At 35.0% G+C, this 19698-nt stretch overlaps 1 protein-coding gene across 1 annotated transcript in view; it reads left to right on the top strand.

Annotated features, from left to right (window-relative positions):
* The window catches only part of NDUFAF2 (NADH:ubiquinone oxidoreductase complex assembly factor 2), a 57040-nt gene that overhangs the window by 22058 nt on the left and 15284 nt on the right, over positions 1 to 19698 (top strand). Inside the window, exon 2 of the mRNA XM_071425367.1 lies at positions 12081 to 12170. Within this exon, the coding sequence (XP_071281468.1) occupies positions 12081 to 12170 (90 nt within the window). The remainder of the gene's footprint in view (positions 1 to 12080; positions 12171 to 19698) is intronic.

The following is a 19698-nucleotide window of genomic DNA, read 5'->3' as shown; positions in this document are numbered from 1 at the left end:
TGCATCTGAAAAAACAACAAAATAGTGGACTAAAAGGAAAGTGATTGGTCGTTTCTTCAGTATAATAAGTGTTTAGATAGTGTAACTAATAGATTCTTCATAGGTGCTAAAGAAAATAAAATGGTGAAAAAAATTGTTAGACGACAACTTGCCTGATGGATGTATAGGGATTAGTCTGGTGGATAATATCCTGTATCATAGACAGGACTTCCACTGTTTGCCTTCAGAAAAAAAGGTGGATCCCCTATGCTTGCCTCCTTTTTATTTCAAAGGTGTAGAAAGCCCTGGATGGGAGAATCCATATAAAGAAGTCCACACTTCTGTTTTCCTTTGCAGTGCCCTCCTTTTGATACTTTCTGTGTAGGACAGTACTATGAACCTGCTATTTGTGATGCACATTACAAGAGGAATTAAACTTAGAGAGACTTTAGCGTCTCTGTCTGCATTGTTGACTGCTAAGTTCTGTAAGACTCATGCCTTTGTGGGAGGGAAGTTTTCATAGAGGAGATGCAATATCATAGGAAACAACTGTGAAACAGTTTTTTGATGGTAGTTGGTTAGTTGGGTTTTTTCCCCTTGTCAAGAGAAAATAAGCAAATAACAAAGCAGTTTGAGCAAATTTTTCTATAAGTGAAAGAAAAATATAAAAACTTGTGCTAGTTTTAGTGGGGACTAGGAATGCAGCTGTAAATATTAATGAACATAGAAGGCTAGGATTTGATGGCAGATACCTAGAAATTGTTTAGTGATTATATTTTTCCTTTTACATCAAGCTTTAGAGAAGTCTTATATTGTGTGCACAGCCTCTTTAGGATCTTCTGATGATTCAAAATTCTTTTTGTTGATCATCTCATTGATGGAAAACATTTGAAAATTACACTTAATGTATAGAATAACAGAAAAAGGATAACGTTTGCTTGATTACGCATTAATTAGCATGGCATCACTCCAGATGAGGCTTTTGAGGCTATCATAAATAGTGATACTAGAGATCACTGAGCAACATGATTATTCTTACAGTTTTGCTAATGGTTCAAAGGTCTGGAACACAAGCATTTCTGGAAACCTGCATACAGATTTCTATTATACTGAGAATTTTTTTTGGGAGGCTGGATATTAGCGATTTTTTCTTTTAAAAGATAAACATTGTGTATATTAGGGATGATGCAGTGTTATTATAGATGCCATTATCTAAGCAATGCTTATAGAATTCTAGAAATGAATCAGGTTTTGCCTGAGGGATAAGATGACATTTCCATTCACTTTTTCATTTCTCTGGGACTTTACTGGGTTAATATGACAATTTTTCACTAGGGATTCATCAGCTGATGGAAGTACTGTGATTGTGTTTCCTTCTCTCTCAATGGGAACAACTGTAATATTTCTTTTTTCTCTTCTTGCTGGTGTCCAAATGCTTTTCCACAGGCTTTTTCTGAGAGCATTTAGGTACAAGTTAATGGCACTGAACAGCTGGCCACTGTTGCAGTGCACTGTGTCACATCCCTGCTTCCTTGTCAAAGTGCCATAAACTGTGAAGGCCACGTAGAACATATGAGAGTTCATGTTCTCAGAAAGGGTGTGTATTTTATGCCTATGGTGAATCAACTGGCTATCCTCCAAATAATTCAGTTTTAACCACTGCATGTGCCTGCTTTGGAAACTATTTATTGTTTGGTTTATAAGCAGAATTTATAGCTAAAACTTGTGACTGGAAACCATGTGGGACAGAACACCTGCATCACTATATAAAATTACTTGTATTAGAGGAGAGATTGGTGTGTGTCCTTGTTTTGCTGTTAAAGCTAGTAAGTGTATGACAGCTAAATGTGAAAGTATCAAGATTATTTGATCTGGATGTTTTAACTCAATGAAACCAAATCAGAGTTCTGTCAAAATAACATTTTCAGCAAAGTTGAGGGGTGTTTTTGTCATGCTGAGTAGGAAACATTCTAAGAATAGCAGGTTTATAAGGGTCAGTTTAGTAAGTGTAGGAAGCCCAGTAATTTTCCTCTGAGCAGCATGTCCCTCTGACCTACCTGTTTGCCAGAGCATAAGATTTCACCTAACTAGTGCAAGTCCTTCTCCCGCTGCATACCAGCATTCTTTCCTTGGGTATTTTTTGGAGACTAACCTTATTTTTGACTTGGACTAGGGCTCTTGCATACTTACTGGTTTTTAAATCAGTGAATTATACTCAAGTTTAAGAAACCAGTCAGGGAAAGTGTGTAGATCAGTTTTGAGGGTTTAGAATTGTGATCAACTCTCTTGCCATTCCAGTTCACATAAACCAGAATGCAGGGCAGGTAACTGAAGGAGGGGGCAGGGAATGAGGAATGACTCAGCTGAAGAAATGATGTTGTGATAAAAGAAGTAGAAATGATAAAGTGATAAAACTGTAGTACATTGAAAGTCTTTTGCAATGGAATTACTCTGTAGCTCACTTTTAGGTTTTTTCCTCATTCTGATAGTGAACTGAAAGTTTGGTATATACAGAAGAAGATACCCATTTGAATTTTCTCTATACTGAAAGACAGTCTTGTGTTTTAGAATGTGTATTTGTACAGAAACATCCAATACAGTGTCATTCTTTTCAGTGATGGTGAAGTGCAGTTCAGTAAGCCCTTCACCCATCCCACCACAATATTTATCCCAGAGAGAAGAAAATAAACAGAAAGTCAGTTAGTTCTCAACTACATGAATAGATGAATCATCATTAATAGTGAATTTCTCTCTGTGAATATTTCTTAATTCCTTTCTATATAATAAACAGACTAATTAGTTTGCTTGCAAATTGGTTAAGCGGTACTGTTTTATAGATTTCATGTCAATGCCTACAGAAGAGAGAAACAAATCTTTATCTAAAGCAAAATATTTGAACTGCTATAATATACTTGGGAAGCTACATGTGCCTCCTAAGCTACTACAAGAAACAGTAATTGAATGAGAAACTATTTTGTTTTATTGTGTTCAGAATACAGTAAACAGTACAAAACTCCACTAAAGTTTTGATTTTTGTAATTTATGCATCTATTTTCTGTTTTCCATCAACATTTAATGTAAACTGGGACTTAGAAGAAACAAACTATCTCTATGAACTATTTTGGCACCACAGGAAATTCTTTAGGTTCTATTGCAGCTACTTGCTGGCAGTTTATCTCTTCAAAATACTGTAAAATGCATAGCAAGTTCAAAGAACTGATTTGAGAATATTTGGAGTGTTTTGAAGGCCTTTCTATTTTTCTTCTAAAAAGAATAATGGAATTAATTTTTTATGTAAAATAAAAAACAGATAATTTTTTATGGGTTATTTTTAACCCTTTCAATGTCAGAGTTGAGATAATGAAGGGGAAAATTACTTGTCTCAATCTGGCAGGCACTATATCTGGGCTGGCTCTATTTTAGTGCAGCTCAAATTCTAACATGGGAAAATTGCGGAAATTTACAATTCAAAGTGTGTTTCATCAGGGAGAAATCCACAGATTGTTTTGACACTCAGTTAGAAATTCAGCATGAAGATGGACGTCTCATGAAATTTGCAGCTGCTGATTGAATTTATATTTCCATAAAGGCCATCAACAATAGCAGCCTGCAGGGGAAGTGGGGGGAAAATGACAAAACTTGTGAGGCTAGCATTTTTTCCTCAGTCCTATAGTAACAAATTGCTTGTAATAAGGTCCTATACCATTAAAGAGAAATACAGGGAGCCAGGAAAGATTTTTCAGTTTAACTGATTTGAACTAAAGATATTTGAATTTTGATCTTTAAATATACATGCAGTCATCTGTACAGTATGTAAAATGCATATAAATCAGAAGTGTCCTTAAACTGAAAGACTCTTACTGATAATTGCAGAAGACTTATCACACATGTGATTTGATTGTATAATAAATTGCCAGGATAGAAAATGAACAGTATTGAAATATACTAAAATAGATTATCTTTTTAGGGGTGAAAAATCTCATTTTATCTGTGGCATGTTCCCTCTCATTCATACACATACACAGATAGGAGAGAATGTGTAAGATTTGGGTTTATTTGTCTGTGTAACAAGTCTCATTATGTTCATCATTTACAAAAAAAAAAATCCAGTTACAAAAACCAAATTCATGTTATCAAAACAATTAGTAAGAAATGCTATTGAGACAAATACTATGATAGAATATAACAAATGTTAGCTTCTTTGGTTACAGTATTTTGTATATTTCTATCCCTTTCTGTTTTTTATGGAATAAAGAGGGCAGGAGAAGGAAAAGGTCAAATATTTCTGAAGTATCTTCTTTTTTAATAGAAGCAGTAAAGCAGTAAAACGATCATTGTTGTCAATCCATTGACAACTTTGTTTCTGAATATCTGTGCATCTTGAAACTGTGGAGAAGTTCAGTGTTGAGTTGATTACTAAAATCTTGATGTTAGAGATTTCTGCCTGTAGCTGTTAACGCAGCTACACACACCAAGCTGTGTCCAGAAGCCTTTTCCTCATAGTTTGTAGTCTGCATTGGTGCCATCCTTTGCAGTTAAGGAAGATCAAAAGGTCTTCCTTAACTGCAAAGGAGGCACTCAATTGTTGCAGAATATAAAAAGGGAATTCTCCACAGCTGGACAATGCAGAGTTTAGTAGGGTGAGATGCAAGTCATGTGTTTTTGATACTTAAGAATTAAAGTGCTTGTGTGACATCTTAATACAAACACATAGGGATCACATATCTTAGCTGCTCACACCAAAAAATGAGTTAGAATGCTAATTAGGTTAATTTGGCAACTTTGCAATAATGAAAATCTCTGTAAGTATCTTTTTTTCTAAGAGTTTGCATTTTAGAGATTAAATTGATAAAGCATAATAGAGTAACTGTTTTTAATTTTACTTCCAGTAGTAGGTCGTACTACTAGGTATCTTCTAGTCTTTAATGTATAAAGAAATGAAATTTGGTTATAGAGTTTATAAGTATCACAGTTTGTGGTTTTGGTGGCTGTAAACTCTGCGAGTCAAACATTTGTATTACAGTTATTACAAGCTATACAATTCTAAAGGTCACCATCCAAAAGTGGTCATTTTTTTCTTTCTCTGGCATCAGGCTTTCACAACTTATAGACAGCTATTACAATAGTTGCCCCTGGTGCAATACTCGTAAATCAATGAGTGTTCAAATAGGTATTGAAGTACTTGATGATTAGGTACCTACTTACACTCTGTAAAAGCACATAAACCACAGTTTTTTCTGTTTAGTCTACAATTTAGTTAAGCTGGGACTGTGGAATTAGAACTCTCAACTCTGTGTTGCTTTTTGTGTATGCATTTGCTCATTCTAACTTGAGAAGAGACCACACAAAGTCTGAGAGTTGAGTAGAAGAATAAAATAAAATAATGGGTTGACTCAGTTGTAAAAAGCTTCAACTTATGGTTAGTCCTTGTTGTCAGCTGTTGCACTTTAAGTTTTTTTTTCTGCTCAGATTAGGTTTGAAAGCAGATCAAGTATTGCTGCAATTCCTGAGTATGTGAAGGCTTTTTTTATTTCTTCACCACCTACGCCACTCTGAGCTCACCAAAATCAGCTAAACTATGTGGTTTTTTTCCTCCAGATCAGTGTTGCAGGAAAGTACCTTAACTAATGGGTTCGTGCACAAAGGCCAGCTTAAAGAAACAAACTTTTGAAGAGAGCTTTTAAAGTAACCTAACAATGTAAAGCTAGAGGGTAATAAAAAACCACCAAAACAACAACCTGTTGAATGGTAAATGATTTTATATTGCTATTAATCAACTAAAATATTGCTTACTAGTATGTGCTGTTTAACATTGTTTTAAAAAGTTTTAAAACCTTTGAAATACTTGTTTAATTTAGAACCCTAACCAAATAAACTAAACATTTTTTATTTCTATGTAAATTAAAAATGCCATTTTGTAGAAAAAAGAATAACGTTTAAGGCTCTTTAAATGTTTGTAGGATATGCATATACATGAAGTGGGTAATACATCTCAAGGACATTAGCTAACTTTTCTTCAGAAGTTTCACTATTGGGTTGACTGGAAATCAGAATGGAAATCAGAATGGAAATTGGAACCATTGAACATCTGTGGCTGAAACAGGTGTATTCTTCCCTAACCTCCACAATGAAAAGCAAACACAGTAAAACAGAAGTACCAATATTCTTTAATCCTTCAAGTGCAGTACAATATTAGCTGTAATTGTGTTCAGACCTTGTATAAGACTGAATTTTCTTTGCATATCTCACACTTGTAATCCTTTTGTAAAATTCATTAAAATATATTGACCCCCAAAAGTAGCATTAGTACCCTGAGAATGTATGTGCAGCTAGTTGTAATAGTTCTGTTTATTCTGGAAAAAGTAAAAAAGTATTCTGGAGATGGTAAATGAGTTTTTGCAAAAGATTCATTGAAAATTCATTTCTAATGGAAATGTAATGAATCATCCAAACCAGTCCGTAACACTGCTGTGTTGGGTCATATTGCAGAATGGATGTTCTTCACAGCTGTGAGTTCCTTTTAATTTTATTTACAATTCATACTCTTCCTGTCATTTACCCGTTTCTCTCCCCTGTATCACTGCCTTTTTATCTCCCTGCCTTATGTTTTTATTTATACAAGTACAAGTTATTGTGCACTTTCTATCTACCTGCTAAATTCCCTTTATACATGCTAAGTTCCCATTTTAAGCCATTTTCCATACATTTATAGAATAAATTAACCACCTCATTCTTGGATTTATTCACATTTTGACAGTAATTGGTAGAAAAGCATTTCTTGAATCTGATGGACCAAAAGAAACCAAAAGAACGGTTGGAAGAAAGCTTCTCTGTGACAGAGCACTGAGCTTCCCATCAGCTTTCCAAGGAACTGTCATTTGTATTAGTATCATTTGCACTTGTGTTCCCAAAAGAATGTAATGTTGTGTAATTCTAGTAGGCTTATTGTAGTCTCATTTACAACACAGTGCTTCTTTTTAAAGACATGGGCTTCACAGATGAGGAAGACAAGGCTTTCCAGTGAGCAGGGAGCAGCTCTGGTGGTGCTGCATCCTCCACCCAGATTAAGAGAGCCCAGGGGCTACAATGGCAGTGGATATTTAGCAGAAGGATTTTTCTGTCCCTTGAAGGAAATTGTTTCTCGAACAAATATTACTTATTTTAAATGCCACAGTCTAAGATACAGCAGGTTTTCAAAACACAAGATTTGTGTGAACATACATGAACTCCATGGGCACTGATCCCAGAGGAAGTTACTGACTTTGTCAGCTGGCAATCCTCTTGGGAAGTGAAAAGGGAGTGTGATTTTTGTAGTGTATGTCAGCCTTTTTCTTTGACAGTACATGCTCCCAAATTTCCCTGGCTTCAAATTTTCAGAAGTCTGAGGAAATGTGTCTTATTTTGGAAAGAAATTAGTACTTGCAGGCAACTCTGGAAAGCCAAATGTATTGCTGTTAAAATGTAAATATAAGTAGCAAAATTGAAACACAATTCTTGACTGTGAGTGTCTGGTGTTTACAGCTCTTGTGGACTTGCTGAGTTGCTTGATCCTGCATTGCTGTAAAACTGGAATTCGCTGATCTGGTTCATTTCATGTTAATGGAAATCGGAACCATTGAACATCTGTGGCCTTGCTGGCTTTTAAAAGTTCAAATGTATTTCTGTTATGATTTTATAAAGCATAAAGCATTTTATATGATTTCAAGTGTGTTATTTATTGGGGAAAATGTAACTACATCTGTAAGTGATAGATGTTAAATTCAAATACTTCATTTTTTTGTATTTCAGGATACTGTATTTATTGTATGAATTAATATAATGAACTGTTGGAAGTTATTAATTTGTCACTAAGCAAAAGTTAATTAACCTCACAGCAGTCTAAATTTGGAAAACCCCATAATTCTTTGGGAAAAAGGTATTATTTTAAAATAATTATATCTCTCCTAAAGTAAAGATAATTATTGCAGAAACACTGGAAATATGATTATGAGGTAACACAAACACAGTCATCAGTGAACAGACTCTCTCAGATAAAAATCTATGCAAAGAAAAGATAGTGGCTTTCACAAACTAATACTCACCTTTAAAAGGGTTGTCTTTTATAACAAATTTTTTTCCGTTCTTCAGTGGAGATGAAAACTCTTGATCCTGTTCTCATACTGATGGGCTGCGCCTGCAGCCTATAGATGCATTTGTTACTTTCAGAGAAGTAGTTCTTCCTTTGCTTGGTATTAAGAACTGCTCATAGTTCAGGTGCTTTGGTAATTTAAGTACTACTTCACATTTAGCAAAAACTACAGTTTATTTGGTGGTCACCAAACAGAAAATAAATGGGTGACCTGTTACTTGAGTGTTGTAGGATACTGCTGAAAAAAATTTAGAAACCTTTGTTTTGAGTAAGTGAAGTTTATGTTGGGCTGCTGACAATAGTAGGCTGTTAGTGAATGAAGTACAATTTAATCTCTTCAAATTGCAGAGCACTTCAGTAAAAAGGTATGCTTTTTACTGAAGTGCTCTGTAATTTGAAGAGATTAAATTGTAATGTAATGAAATTAAATTGTAATAAACATGAAATGCATGTTTCATGAAGTTTAGAGTGATGCTGTGCAAAATCATTTGCCTTAAACTCACAAATGCTGCAAGTTCAGTCCGTGCATTAAAAAAACCCCAACATCTTAGTGGAGTGTTTCTTCCATGGACTCTTAGCATGCAGTTGTTGAAATCAGCAAGCCAAAAGAGTCCTGGTTCTGAGTTCTCATGAACATCTGATGTTCATTCATTTTGAATGTGAATTGTTACTATCACATAGTAGTGTGTGAGAGGGAGATCCTATTTCAATTTGCAGACTGCAAAACATGCCAATATTTTATATCTGGCAGGGGCTCTTGTTCAGGTAGCTCAGTTCAGGTACCAGAAACATCCAGTTCCCTGTTCCTGGTCCCATTTCTGCTCTCACTCATTATGTGTGCCATAGTTTGTTTAGCTGTACACATTGTACAGACTTGTTTGAGGGTTAACAGGAAATCTTTTTCAAATAATGTTTTTGTAAACAGCGAAAATCAAGCTAGGACTCCTGAAGATCTTTAGTGTGTATACATTTTTTCCCCCAAAATTGATGTCAGAATAGTAATAATTTGTTCATAGAACACCACAATTTTGGGATTCATTATTTTCATTTGAAAGGTTCTTCAATTTTCTTCAAGGCTTTTTCTAAATGTAAATACACATATATAATATTTAATGACTGCCATGGATTAACTGGGATATTTTGCCATAGAAAGACTCTTCCTTAGAAGTTACTGAAAAATTAAAATATTAATTTTAAAACATCTGTGCTTATCTGCTGTTAACCATGGGATTTTTTGTGAAAATATAACCTGGTTTCTGGTCTCCTTAATGTATAGAGAAGGCTGTAGAAATTTAGAAACTGCTTCATTATACATTGGCTACCCCTTTATGTTTCACTGAGTATTTCCTTTGCTGGATTTGACTATCGCCTTCTTATGCCAGCAGGCCACAAACTTCTGCTAAACACTTTTGTTTTGGGACTTTTATACAAATTCACTTCAGTCATGAAGCATTGGTTTTTCAATAGTTTGGGACTGAAAGGTTTTGAGAAAATATGAGAAGTGAGAAAATATATAAATGTAACATATGTAAATACTGTATCACTTGCTGAAACATCTGTCAATTACGTAGTCTTCTTGGCCCTTTTGCAGGCTTGAAAACTCCTGCAAATCTTGGCTACTTTGGCGTTCAGTGTAAAATGATGTTGTATCTGATATTCTGTTACTGTTCTGTATATCTGCTAAATTCTTTCTGAAGTGACCTGCTATTTTTTTTAAGATGCAATTGTATATATTGTGTTATGTATGTAATCCCAACTTGATGCATTTATGGTTCTTCAGTGTTTCTGACATCCAGTGGTCACGTGAAAATGATGTTAATTTTAAAGTTAAAACTGTTCTGATAGTGCTATTTTTAATTGTTTCATATGTATGCTCTTACAAGTGAAGTTTCTTGCATTGGTGTAGCAAAGACCCAAGTATTTGTTTGACAATACAGGGATGAATTAATAGGAAGCAGAACATTCAATAAAGTCAATCTTTAGTATGAAAAACACTTTAGTAAACTGTAAAATGTTTTAATTACATCTAAAGAGGCCTCAGTGTGATCTTGCCTACAAAAGCCTATGTAAATTATTTGTCAGTGGTGGTCTGCCAAAAAAATCCTAGGGGATAAGGCAAATCAGACTGTTGAAGTTAATTAGTGTCATGTGTGTGCATCACAAATGCAGAGAGGCTTAAAAGCCACCAGCAGTACTCAAAATAAGACATTTGGGAAATAATTTCTGAGTTTGGCTCTACAGCGTGATTTGACTGTGGGATCTGGAGGATGAGTTTTTATGTGAGTTTTATGAAAGCTTGCAACAGAATAAGAACTGGAATATTTTGTTTAAGAATATCAGTCACAAGTTGTGGTGGCAGTTAGAAAAAAACAGTTCTTCACTACTCTTTCTGATGGTGCTTTATTCAGATAGTGTAATACTCAAATTAAGAACAGTTTTTTTAAAGGTGCTGTTCTTACAATAAAGTCTAGTAACTTTACAAGATTGGAGAAGAGTGTTTTTTTCTGAAACTTGTATAGGATCAGCCCTAATTAGATACCTCTTCAGCTTTTCTGGAAATCTTCTGCATGGGAAGAAAGTAATTCTGTAGTTTTTGTTTTTGTTTTTTTGTTGATGAACAACAGTTCATCACTGTTGTAGATGAACAGTGTAAGAAATTAAATTATCCATGGCGTTGTTGAAAAAAAATTGTGTTACAGCTAGGTATGAACTATAATTTCATAAACTTATAGGAATTGTATACTTATAAAACAAATAAGTATCAATTGTAAAACTTCCAACATTGATTAAAAATATCTAATTTTGAAGACGAAGGCATTCTACACAATATTCTTTGCCTGATTGCATATCTTGAAAAAATAAAAATGTTGCATTGCTTAAAAAAAATATAAAGCTAAAGAAAAATCTTGAAAAAGGAATTTCACATTATATAAAAGTTCTTATTTTATTCTATTAAATACTTAATTATGAATAATAGTGTGAAGTTTAGCTACTAATGGTTCCAAGTCCCAACTGGTATCAGTTTTAAAATAACTTCAGTTGAAATACTTGTTGAAAGCATACTGAAGGAATGAACTGCATTAATCACTTCATTATGAAATAAAATACTTCATGCAGATATACTTAATATTTCCTCAAAATGTCAAATTTCAGCATATCAGCACCCCAGGAGGAGAAGAAGCTGGTAGAAAGAGTCTAGGGAGTACTGTTGGGTTTTTCCCCTATGAGGGATGGGAACCTTGCATATATTTCCAGTACCTGCTAATTTAAAAAGCAATTTTAAATACTCTTTCTCCATAAAGTAGCATAATATCTGACAGTCAATCTGCTGACTGTTCAATCACCTTACAGTTCAAAGTTTTTAATTCTTCTTTGGCAGTAATAGAATCAGAATGTGGGACGTAGACTCAGGTTCCCCACACTGTCTCCCCTTTCAATGTACTGAGTGTTCCCTGTCGGATTCCCACCTTCTGGTTTTTGGTTTTTAACAAAGAAAATATTTAGTTTATAGGCAGTTGTGAAAAGTCTCACAAGCACAAGGCAGATGCCAGTGGTTGGAGATGATGTGGCCTGATAGCTTTGCAAACCTAACCAGTGATCTTTGAGTCCTGTTTTTCATAATCAATAATACAAGTAACTTCAAAATAGAACATGGAAGCTTTTCTTGAAGTTACTGAAATATAATATTTCAAATTGACGTCTAGATGGTAATAATTTTCTCAGTATTTTAATCTTTCATTTTCATCCTGTATGTCATTGCACTCACATGAATAAATACATTCTTTCAAGATGATAAGGTGATCAGCAATTATAAATTTATATAGAAATATATAATACAAAATACCTATTGTATAAAAATATGTAAGTATATTTAAATATTTTATATAATATATTTATATATAACTATATAAGATGATATAGAAAATATTTAATAAAAATGTATGTATTTTTCATTCTTTTTTTTCTGCTTTAGGGCAGATTATACCAGAAAGAAGATTTGTAGAAGCAGTAAATCGTGAAGCATATCAGTATCAAATTGGTGACTTTCCAGCAGAATGGGAAGGTAAATACTTTGGTTTTATTTCAAGAAAATTTTGCCATTGAATGTAGGCTCTGTATTTTTAATGGAAAGCCTGATATGTGAACAAGTCATTTGTTTTTTTAATTTTTGGAAAGGCAGGCTTTTATTTAACTGCATAACAATATAAATTCTTAAAGAAGCCTCTTTAAAAATAGGATAAATTTTGTTTGAGAAGTCAGTACTTAATGAAAGTAAAGCCTATGTGGAGATGACTTACTCCTATTAAATGTGAAAATATTTATGCCTGTGGAGGATCTGATTGAATAACCAGCATGAAGTGCATTAAACAAAACTTCCTTATTATTCCTTCACTGCAGTGTTAATATGTAAGTCAGTTGATGTACGTATTGGTGTCACCATTGATGGGGCTGCTTTTTTTATGGTGTATTTGGTTTCCTATACTCTCCCTTGCGCAGTCTAGTAGAGAGTTGGAGAACCTGTTAATAAGTAACCGTCTTGTCCAAGTGCTACTGATTAAATTCTTGTCTGAAAATTTGGGATGTAATGAACATTTCAAGGAAGTTAGTGCATTTCCTTAGGATTAGCTGATCAGCTCTTAGAGAAAAACAAGAGGAGTGTATGTTGGTCTTTGAAGTTGTTAGGTACTTGAGCCAAGTGTGGGGTTAAATGTGACTTAAAATCTAGGACTCTGCAGTATAAGCAAGGAATCCCTGAAATAGTATAAGCAAGGAATCCCTGAAATACTATGTAGAGGCTACCCATTACTCAACATGCTTTTGGGAGAGTAAAATACCTAGACATCTCCGTGAAATTGTTAGGTTTAAAGCAAACAGATTTTAAGCAGTATGTAATTTAGCTCTGGAATTCCTTGTCATGGACTATTCTACTTGCTGGAAGTTTGCATGAGTTAGTAAGAGGTTAAAAGTATTGGTGGAAGAAAAACTGTTCTTATACACAGATATTACTGTGGTTTAATTTGTCAATGAGCTGCAAATGAATTGAGTCTACAACATTTGGGAAATGTCTTATTATACTTGCTTTACCTCATTCTCTTTCTTTTGTGCTTGATGCTCTTCTCTGAGGGAGATGATACTGAACAAAAAGAAAACTTCAGGCCCATTATATTCCTTAATGGAGTTAGGAGAGAAATAGAAAACATTCTTACCTTGTTTTTTATCATTGTCACTGCACTAATTCCTAGGATTTTTGTTGTGATCAACTGAGGCTAGTATTAAGAGCAGAAAGCTTCTGAAAGTGTTTCAACGCTATTGGCAGTGTTTGCCAGCTATGGTGAAACCATGGTATCAACAGTTTCTGTCTTCTACTGCTGCAGTACCCACAGTCTTGCAGTACCACAAGTCTTTCTCTAGCTGTTTCTGCTTCTTTGTCAGTCCAAGAGAGCCATCTGCTGAAGGAGAGCAGCAACCTGATAGGCTTGTCCTAACTAAATCATCTGGTGCTTGAATGGATGAATGCTATTCATCCAGCTTTCTGAAGATCGTTTTCCTCATCCAGAAGTTCTCTAGCTATCAGTTAGAGCTCATCTTAGTTCTCTGTGACTGTCATGCAAACACTGCCCCACAGACACCAAGAAGCATATCTGAAGCTTCAGGTAACTCTGCTCTCCTGTGAAGGAATTCTCATCCAGGACAATTTGGTAGTCTCTGTCTGCACTTGTCTGGAATTCAAGAACACAACGCGGACAGTCAGACTGTCTCAGACGGGTGTGGGCTAATCATCCTTTCCCAAATGGGGTTAGACTACAGTGTTCAAACAAATTGCTATACAAACCCATTGCTTCATGCTATTGGGATCAGTGTAGCACTAAAAATCCTCTGCTATATCTCTCTTCAGAAATTTAGCACAAATCCATGGGATTTGACAGTGTGGTGTCTTGAAAATTGCAGATTTTTGGGATGTTGTGTGTGACAAGACCTTAAAGTCAAATACCATGTGCCCTCAAGGGTATATGGGCCTTGTCTAAAAAGCTGCAGCTGGCAGACCTGAGACACACTTTTCAAATCAAGGCATCCTGTTCAGATTTGTTTTAGAGAAGAAGCTATTACCTGGCCAGTCCTGTTGTTATGAGCTATGTTTACGATTTTATTGCTTAACTTCCTCATCTTTGTAACTGTGGGGTTTTCTCTTTGTGATACTGTCAGCAAATACAAATACACTTGTCAGCAAGGAATTCACAGAGGAAAGGAAAATTTGCAGTTTGCAGATTGAGTAATACTCTTTTCCTCTTAAGTACTTGTCCTGATTTTGGCCAAGGATGGAGTTAATTTTTGCAATCACCAGGAGAGGGTGTGGCTAACAGGTTGTGGCCAGAATCCAGATGTTATACAATACTACTTTTAGGTCATTGCTGGGAGTAGGGGAAGGGGACTCTGGCTTCTGAGAAAAAAGGTGTGGCTTCTGATTGGGAAAAAACATGGCTGTGGTCATCTGAGATCATCCTTGGTGAGCATTTTGCATGTAAATTACCCTCTCTTTTGTATGCTTTTATTATGAGTATTAATTTATGTTTGTTTTCTTATCTCACTGCTGCTTCCAGTAAATGGTTATCTCACCCCATGATCTTTCCCTTTTGTGCCTCCCATCTTCCTCCCTGGCCACCCTCAGTGGGGAAGGGTGGAAGAGGAGGGGAGAGGGAGCAAGCAGTTGGCAGTGTGGTTTGGGGAACTTTTTTGGGAGGAGTAAGCTGGGGAGTCCCATTCCTCAACCACAACACTACTGAATTTCTCTACAAAGAAGAGATACATGCATGCTTTTTTCCCCAGTGCGTTTATTAACCATAAGGGTGTGTAGTGTATGCTTCTGAGAGATAAAGATGGGAATTCTGGAAAAAAGGCTAGCCTGTACTTTTTTGTCCAATCTAGTCTAACTTTTGCAAACGGTTTTATGGATGTAGAAATTTAACAAGCCAAAACTGGTACTTCTGCTGTGGGTAGAGAAGCTGTTGAAAGACCTATTATGTCTTGGCTACATATTGTGGGGTGTAAGGGATAGGATGCTCTGAATTTCCATTTATCACTATTTCTTTTTTGCCTGCTGTAAAAAAGAAATTATGAATTAGTTGAAAATGAGAAGGAATGGAAAGTGTAGTAGTAGTTCAAATTATAGAATTATATAAAGTAGTTCAAACTATAGAATCCAGTTATCTAGTAAGAAAAGTTTAATTCAAGATTTTTAGACACTTTGCTGAAATGCTCATTACATTTCTGTCCCAATTTTTTCTTCTTTAACATTGGTCAAGAAGTTTCCCAGGCCCACAGGACCTGGGCTGAACTTTCACTGTGTATACTTCTGTGCAGATGCTTGAAAATATCTCAGTACATTCTTTCTGTGGGTGTTCACATTATAATTCGTGCTATTATGGATGCTGATCATTCCAGCAAATAGCCTGAGACTTTGCTGAAGGAGTTCTAAAATACTTGCTGTTTCCTCTGAACAGTAAAAGATAAATATAAGGTTAGAATCTTATTTAATATTTCCTATTTTGTTTTCTCTTTGCTCTTGGACTCTGCTGGGCACATGCTTACATCTCCAGGTGCCTCCTCTCCAAACCCTGTGTATGTACTTTGACATCCCTGGCCTCTGCTTAAGTTTTGGCTGGCTCTCCTTCCTATTCCTCTCAGGCTTTTCACTTTTAGGACTGTGCTGAAGAGTCTGTTGCCTTATCTCCTTTTCTTAGGACCTGTAGAGAGCTGCTTTTACCTGTACTGTCTTTGTTCTGCCAGGACTCAGGGTTTTTTATTTGTAGACAGTTCTAAATGGCCACCTCATTTAAAAGCAGTCATCCCAGCACCCTTTCCCTTTCTTTGTTACCCTGCACAACTGTATGGCTGACTGTATGACTAGAAAAAGAAACCTCTTATGACCAAAATTAATGAAAGTACCATCTTTGGAAATACTTACAGGCATCACTTGTCTGAGGAGAACTTACATGAAACCAGGGACAAAGGCTAGTGTAAGGAGTGGGAACAGGCTGTAGAGAAATTGGAAGAGGGGACAAGTTAAATTTCATTCTGTACCTAAGACATTCAACTTGGACTGGTAACATAAGGAACTGATTCTGGTACTGTGTTTATCAAGTTTTAAATGTATAATAAAGTAAAGGAGACCAAGTAGAAAGCTATAAAGCATCATCTAGATCACAGACTCAACCTGTGCAAGCTGTTTCTTTGACTCTGGAGAGGTTGTTTGTGTACTGATCCTGGGAGTTTAGTGAATACAAGGCCAAGGGTTTACTCCTGAAGGACTCATCTGGAAATTTTATCCGAAAGATGTTAGTTTTCAGTGCTCTGGAGGATTGAATTATCTACATTCTCAGACCTCTGAATATTAAAAGTTCTGAAGTGTCTATTAAGGCTTCTGTAAAGCTAAAACAGAATCCCTTGTGTTATCCTCAGTGATTGCTCTTTGTACACCTTGAATTTTAATTTTAAAAATCCAAAAGTGTATTTCCTCTTGTGCTGTAGTTTTAAATTTAGAATGCAATCCATATACGAATATGTATATTGTATTTGTATACAATAATAATACAAATATTGCCTGGTTTTGTTTCAGTGAAGTCTCTTATATTTTACTTCAGAGTGTGAGTGCCTACTTTTCCTTAGGCAGTATGGATGCACACAACAGATAACATTTCTGTATTTTAGTTCTGAATATTCACCTACTTAAGTATGTGTAATTTACCTCCTCAAGACATGTCAGTAGTGCTCATGAGGGGACATCTGAAATTTTACATACCACAGAGATTCAGGAGAAGGTGTGCTTCATACAGCATTTTATTGCCATCTACTCCTAATCTCTCTTTTCTTTTTCTTGGTAACCTTTAGTGATTAATGGGAGTCTTAATTTGCATGTTCACTTTTATGGCCATTGCAGTGTGTTATCTGCCAGTAGGAGACTTAAAGTTCAATGAAAATTTCATGCATACTAATAAGAATGCAAATGAGTGCTGATGAAAGAATGCAAATGTCTCAAGGTAGGAAATGTCCAGCTTACTTGCAAAATTCCTTTTAGACAAAGGTGGAGTTAACATGAGTACATCCAAAGAAAATTAGAAGCAGCAGTTTTAAATGGGGGCAATGATTCATTTTGCCAAAGCTTTGGTATGCAGGGGGGATGTTTTGGTTGCACTCAGTTACATACATGTTATCTTCTCTGCCAGGTTTAAAATATCTTGGCTGACAATGGCGAAGGCATTTTGTTTTGTTAGCTTGGGGAATGGGAATGTAATGAAAAACTTTTTCCCAGCTATAACTCTCAACTTTTAATTAAGTATATGTATGTGTGCATATGTTGTTCAAATATAATGTAATATAGCACCTACCTACCTACTTTGTTTCCATGAACAAATATTTGATTATAGTATAAAGCTGTTGAGTAACTTAAAAGTGCATTCACTGAGGTTTAATGCAGATCATAAAGAAAAGTACAAGAACTTTTTCTTTACTCAACTGTATACACAGATATATGTATTTTGTATCTGGATATATGCAGATATATAAAGAGAATGCAAAATATATAAACTTCAACATATTATTTACTTGAATTTTGTTAAACATAGTGCTAACTCAGTAGGAAATTGGTTATATTTTTGTACACCTTCATTCTCCCTTTGCTACCATGAATTTCTCTTACACCTGAGTTATGAGGTGTTGGTGCTTTTTTTGAACCGTGTGTTGGGTGCTCAAAATTTTATTGATAACTTAAAAGTCAAGGATTTGAAAGGCTTTTAAAAATTCTCCTGTCTCAAAGACAACTACATAAAAACTGGTGAGAATTAAGTGTCCTCCCATTCTTATCCCCAAAGATTAAGTGGTCAGGTGAAATATTAGTAAAATGTGTTTCTTTTGAAAGACTGATAAAACTAGTGTATGCTAAACTGCATTGTGCTAAAATATACTGAAATCAGATGATGTTTTCTTTGCTTTTAAGCTCATATTTCTTCTTGAGCTTTATGAAGAATAATTGAGAAGTGGATTTGCACAGAGGAGTATGATAATGTTAAGTCTAACTAACTTCATCTTATGGATTTACAAAGATTTTAGTAAGTTTTCATACTATATTCCTCCCTCAGCTACATGGCAGTGAAGAAATCTTTCATTTGATAATGACTTTCTTGTGCAGTTCACGAGAGATATTAAAATTAATTTACTTGTAGTAATTCAGAAAATAGTATCAATATTTGTGCCAAGTTTTTTGTACCGTTAAGCTGAAAAAGATTAGTACCCCTGACATTTATTAGAAAACAGAAAGGTTAATAGCTCAAATAAAGCCAAGTATTCAAGTGTTGTTATATCTGGAAAGAAAAAGAGCACAGTGTTAAAACTGTGTGCATTATTTATGTATTTAAATAGATGCAGTTGTATTATGGAATGTCTGATACAAAAACTCTTCCTAAATTAACGTTTGCTTCTTTGCTTTTGAGTGTTGGTACTGAGTTCAGTTAATGAATGATAATGTATTGTAGAGTGGTCCTTATTTCACAGACTTTGTTGACAGGACATATGTGGTTGTGTTACCCTTCACTGTTTTGTTTGCAGCTTTTAAAATGAGGTAGACAATTAAATTATAAAATCATTTGCTAGAAGTATTCCGTTCATCTGAAAATCATTAGTCAAAAAACTGCTAAAAGTCACAAGTGGTCTTGAAAGAAAATCTATTGTACTGTTTATATTTCAGCAGTACTTTTTGGCTGCAGCTTAATTTTTATTTCAAATTTTTTCTTTAGTGATCAGTTATCATAATGATCTGAAATTAAAATGCAGCTGGTGTTTTAAGAAAATACTGGCAATTTCAAATAAAGTAAAGCAATTGTTACATATTGAGAGCTGTGGGATTGAAAACAGTGGTACTATCCTTCCACAGGTCAGAAGCAAGGCATGGCAAGGTAGAAGATGATATTTCACTGAAAGTAATCTGTTAAGCTTTGATGGTTTATGCTTTTATGCTTTGATGGTTTACTTTTTATGAGACATTTTGAACTAGTATTTTTGCCTTTCTCCAGCTGTATCTTTTATTGATTAGTGTCTAGTATACACACTTTGCTGTATCTGAAATCTCTACTGCTTTTTACTTTTTTTCTGAATGATGTTGCCAAGTATTTCAGTAATCTGAAACTGTTGCTGAGTATGGACAAAGGTAACTTCCTTCAGGAGGAAACGCTTATGTGATAAGATTTTCTTCAATAGCATAGTTGGTTTTGCTACAGAGTGTATGCAAGGCTGCCAGCTGAGAAGTGACAGTCTCAGTTTAGTCTTTCATCTTACCAGATTTTGCAGTTTGAAATCCTAGTAGAATTTAAATGTTTGTAAGTGCTACTACAGGTACATGCAAAAAGTTCTATAGTTCTATAGTTTTAATAGACAGTCACTTAGTTGTATTTTGAATTACATTATTGGGCTGTTTTTCTTTCCACTGACATAAAACTTGCAGGAAGTGTGATGCTAACTCTTCATAGCTCTGTCACTTCTCCACAATGACAATAGATTTGGATCTATTTTTTGTTAGGAATGCTGAGAAGAGATGACAGGGA

This window comes from Agelaius tricolor, unplaced genomic scaffold (genome assembly GCF_023055355.1).
Source record: "Agelaius tricolor isolate 1412-34295 unplaced genomic scaffold, bAgeTri1.0.p SCAF_4, whole genome shotgun sequence".
Classification (NCBI taxonomy): domain Eukaryota; kingdom Metazoa; phylum Chordata; class Aves; order Passeriformes; family Icteridae; genus Agelaius; species Agelaius tricolor.
This window is presented reverse-complemented; position numbering and strand designations above follow the sequence as displayed.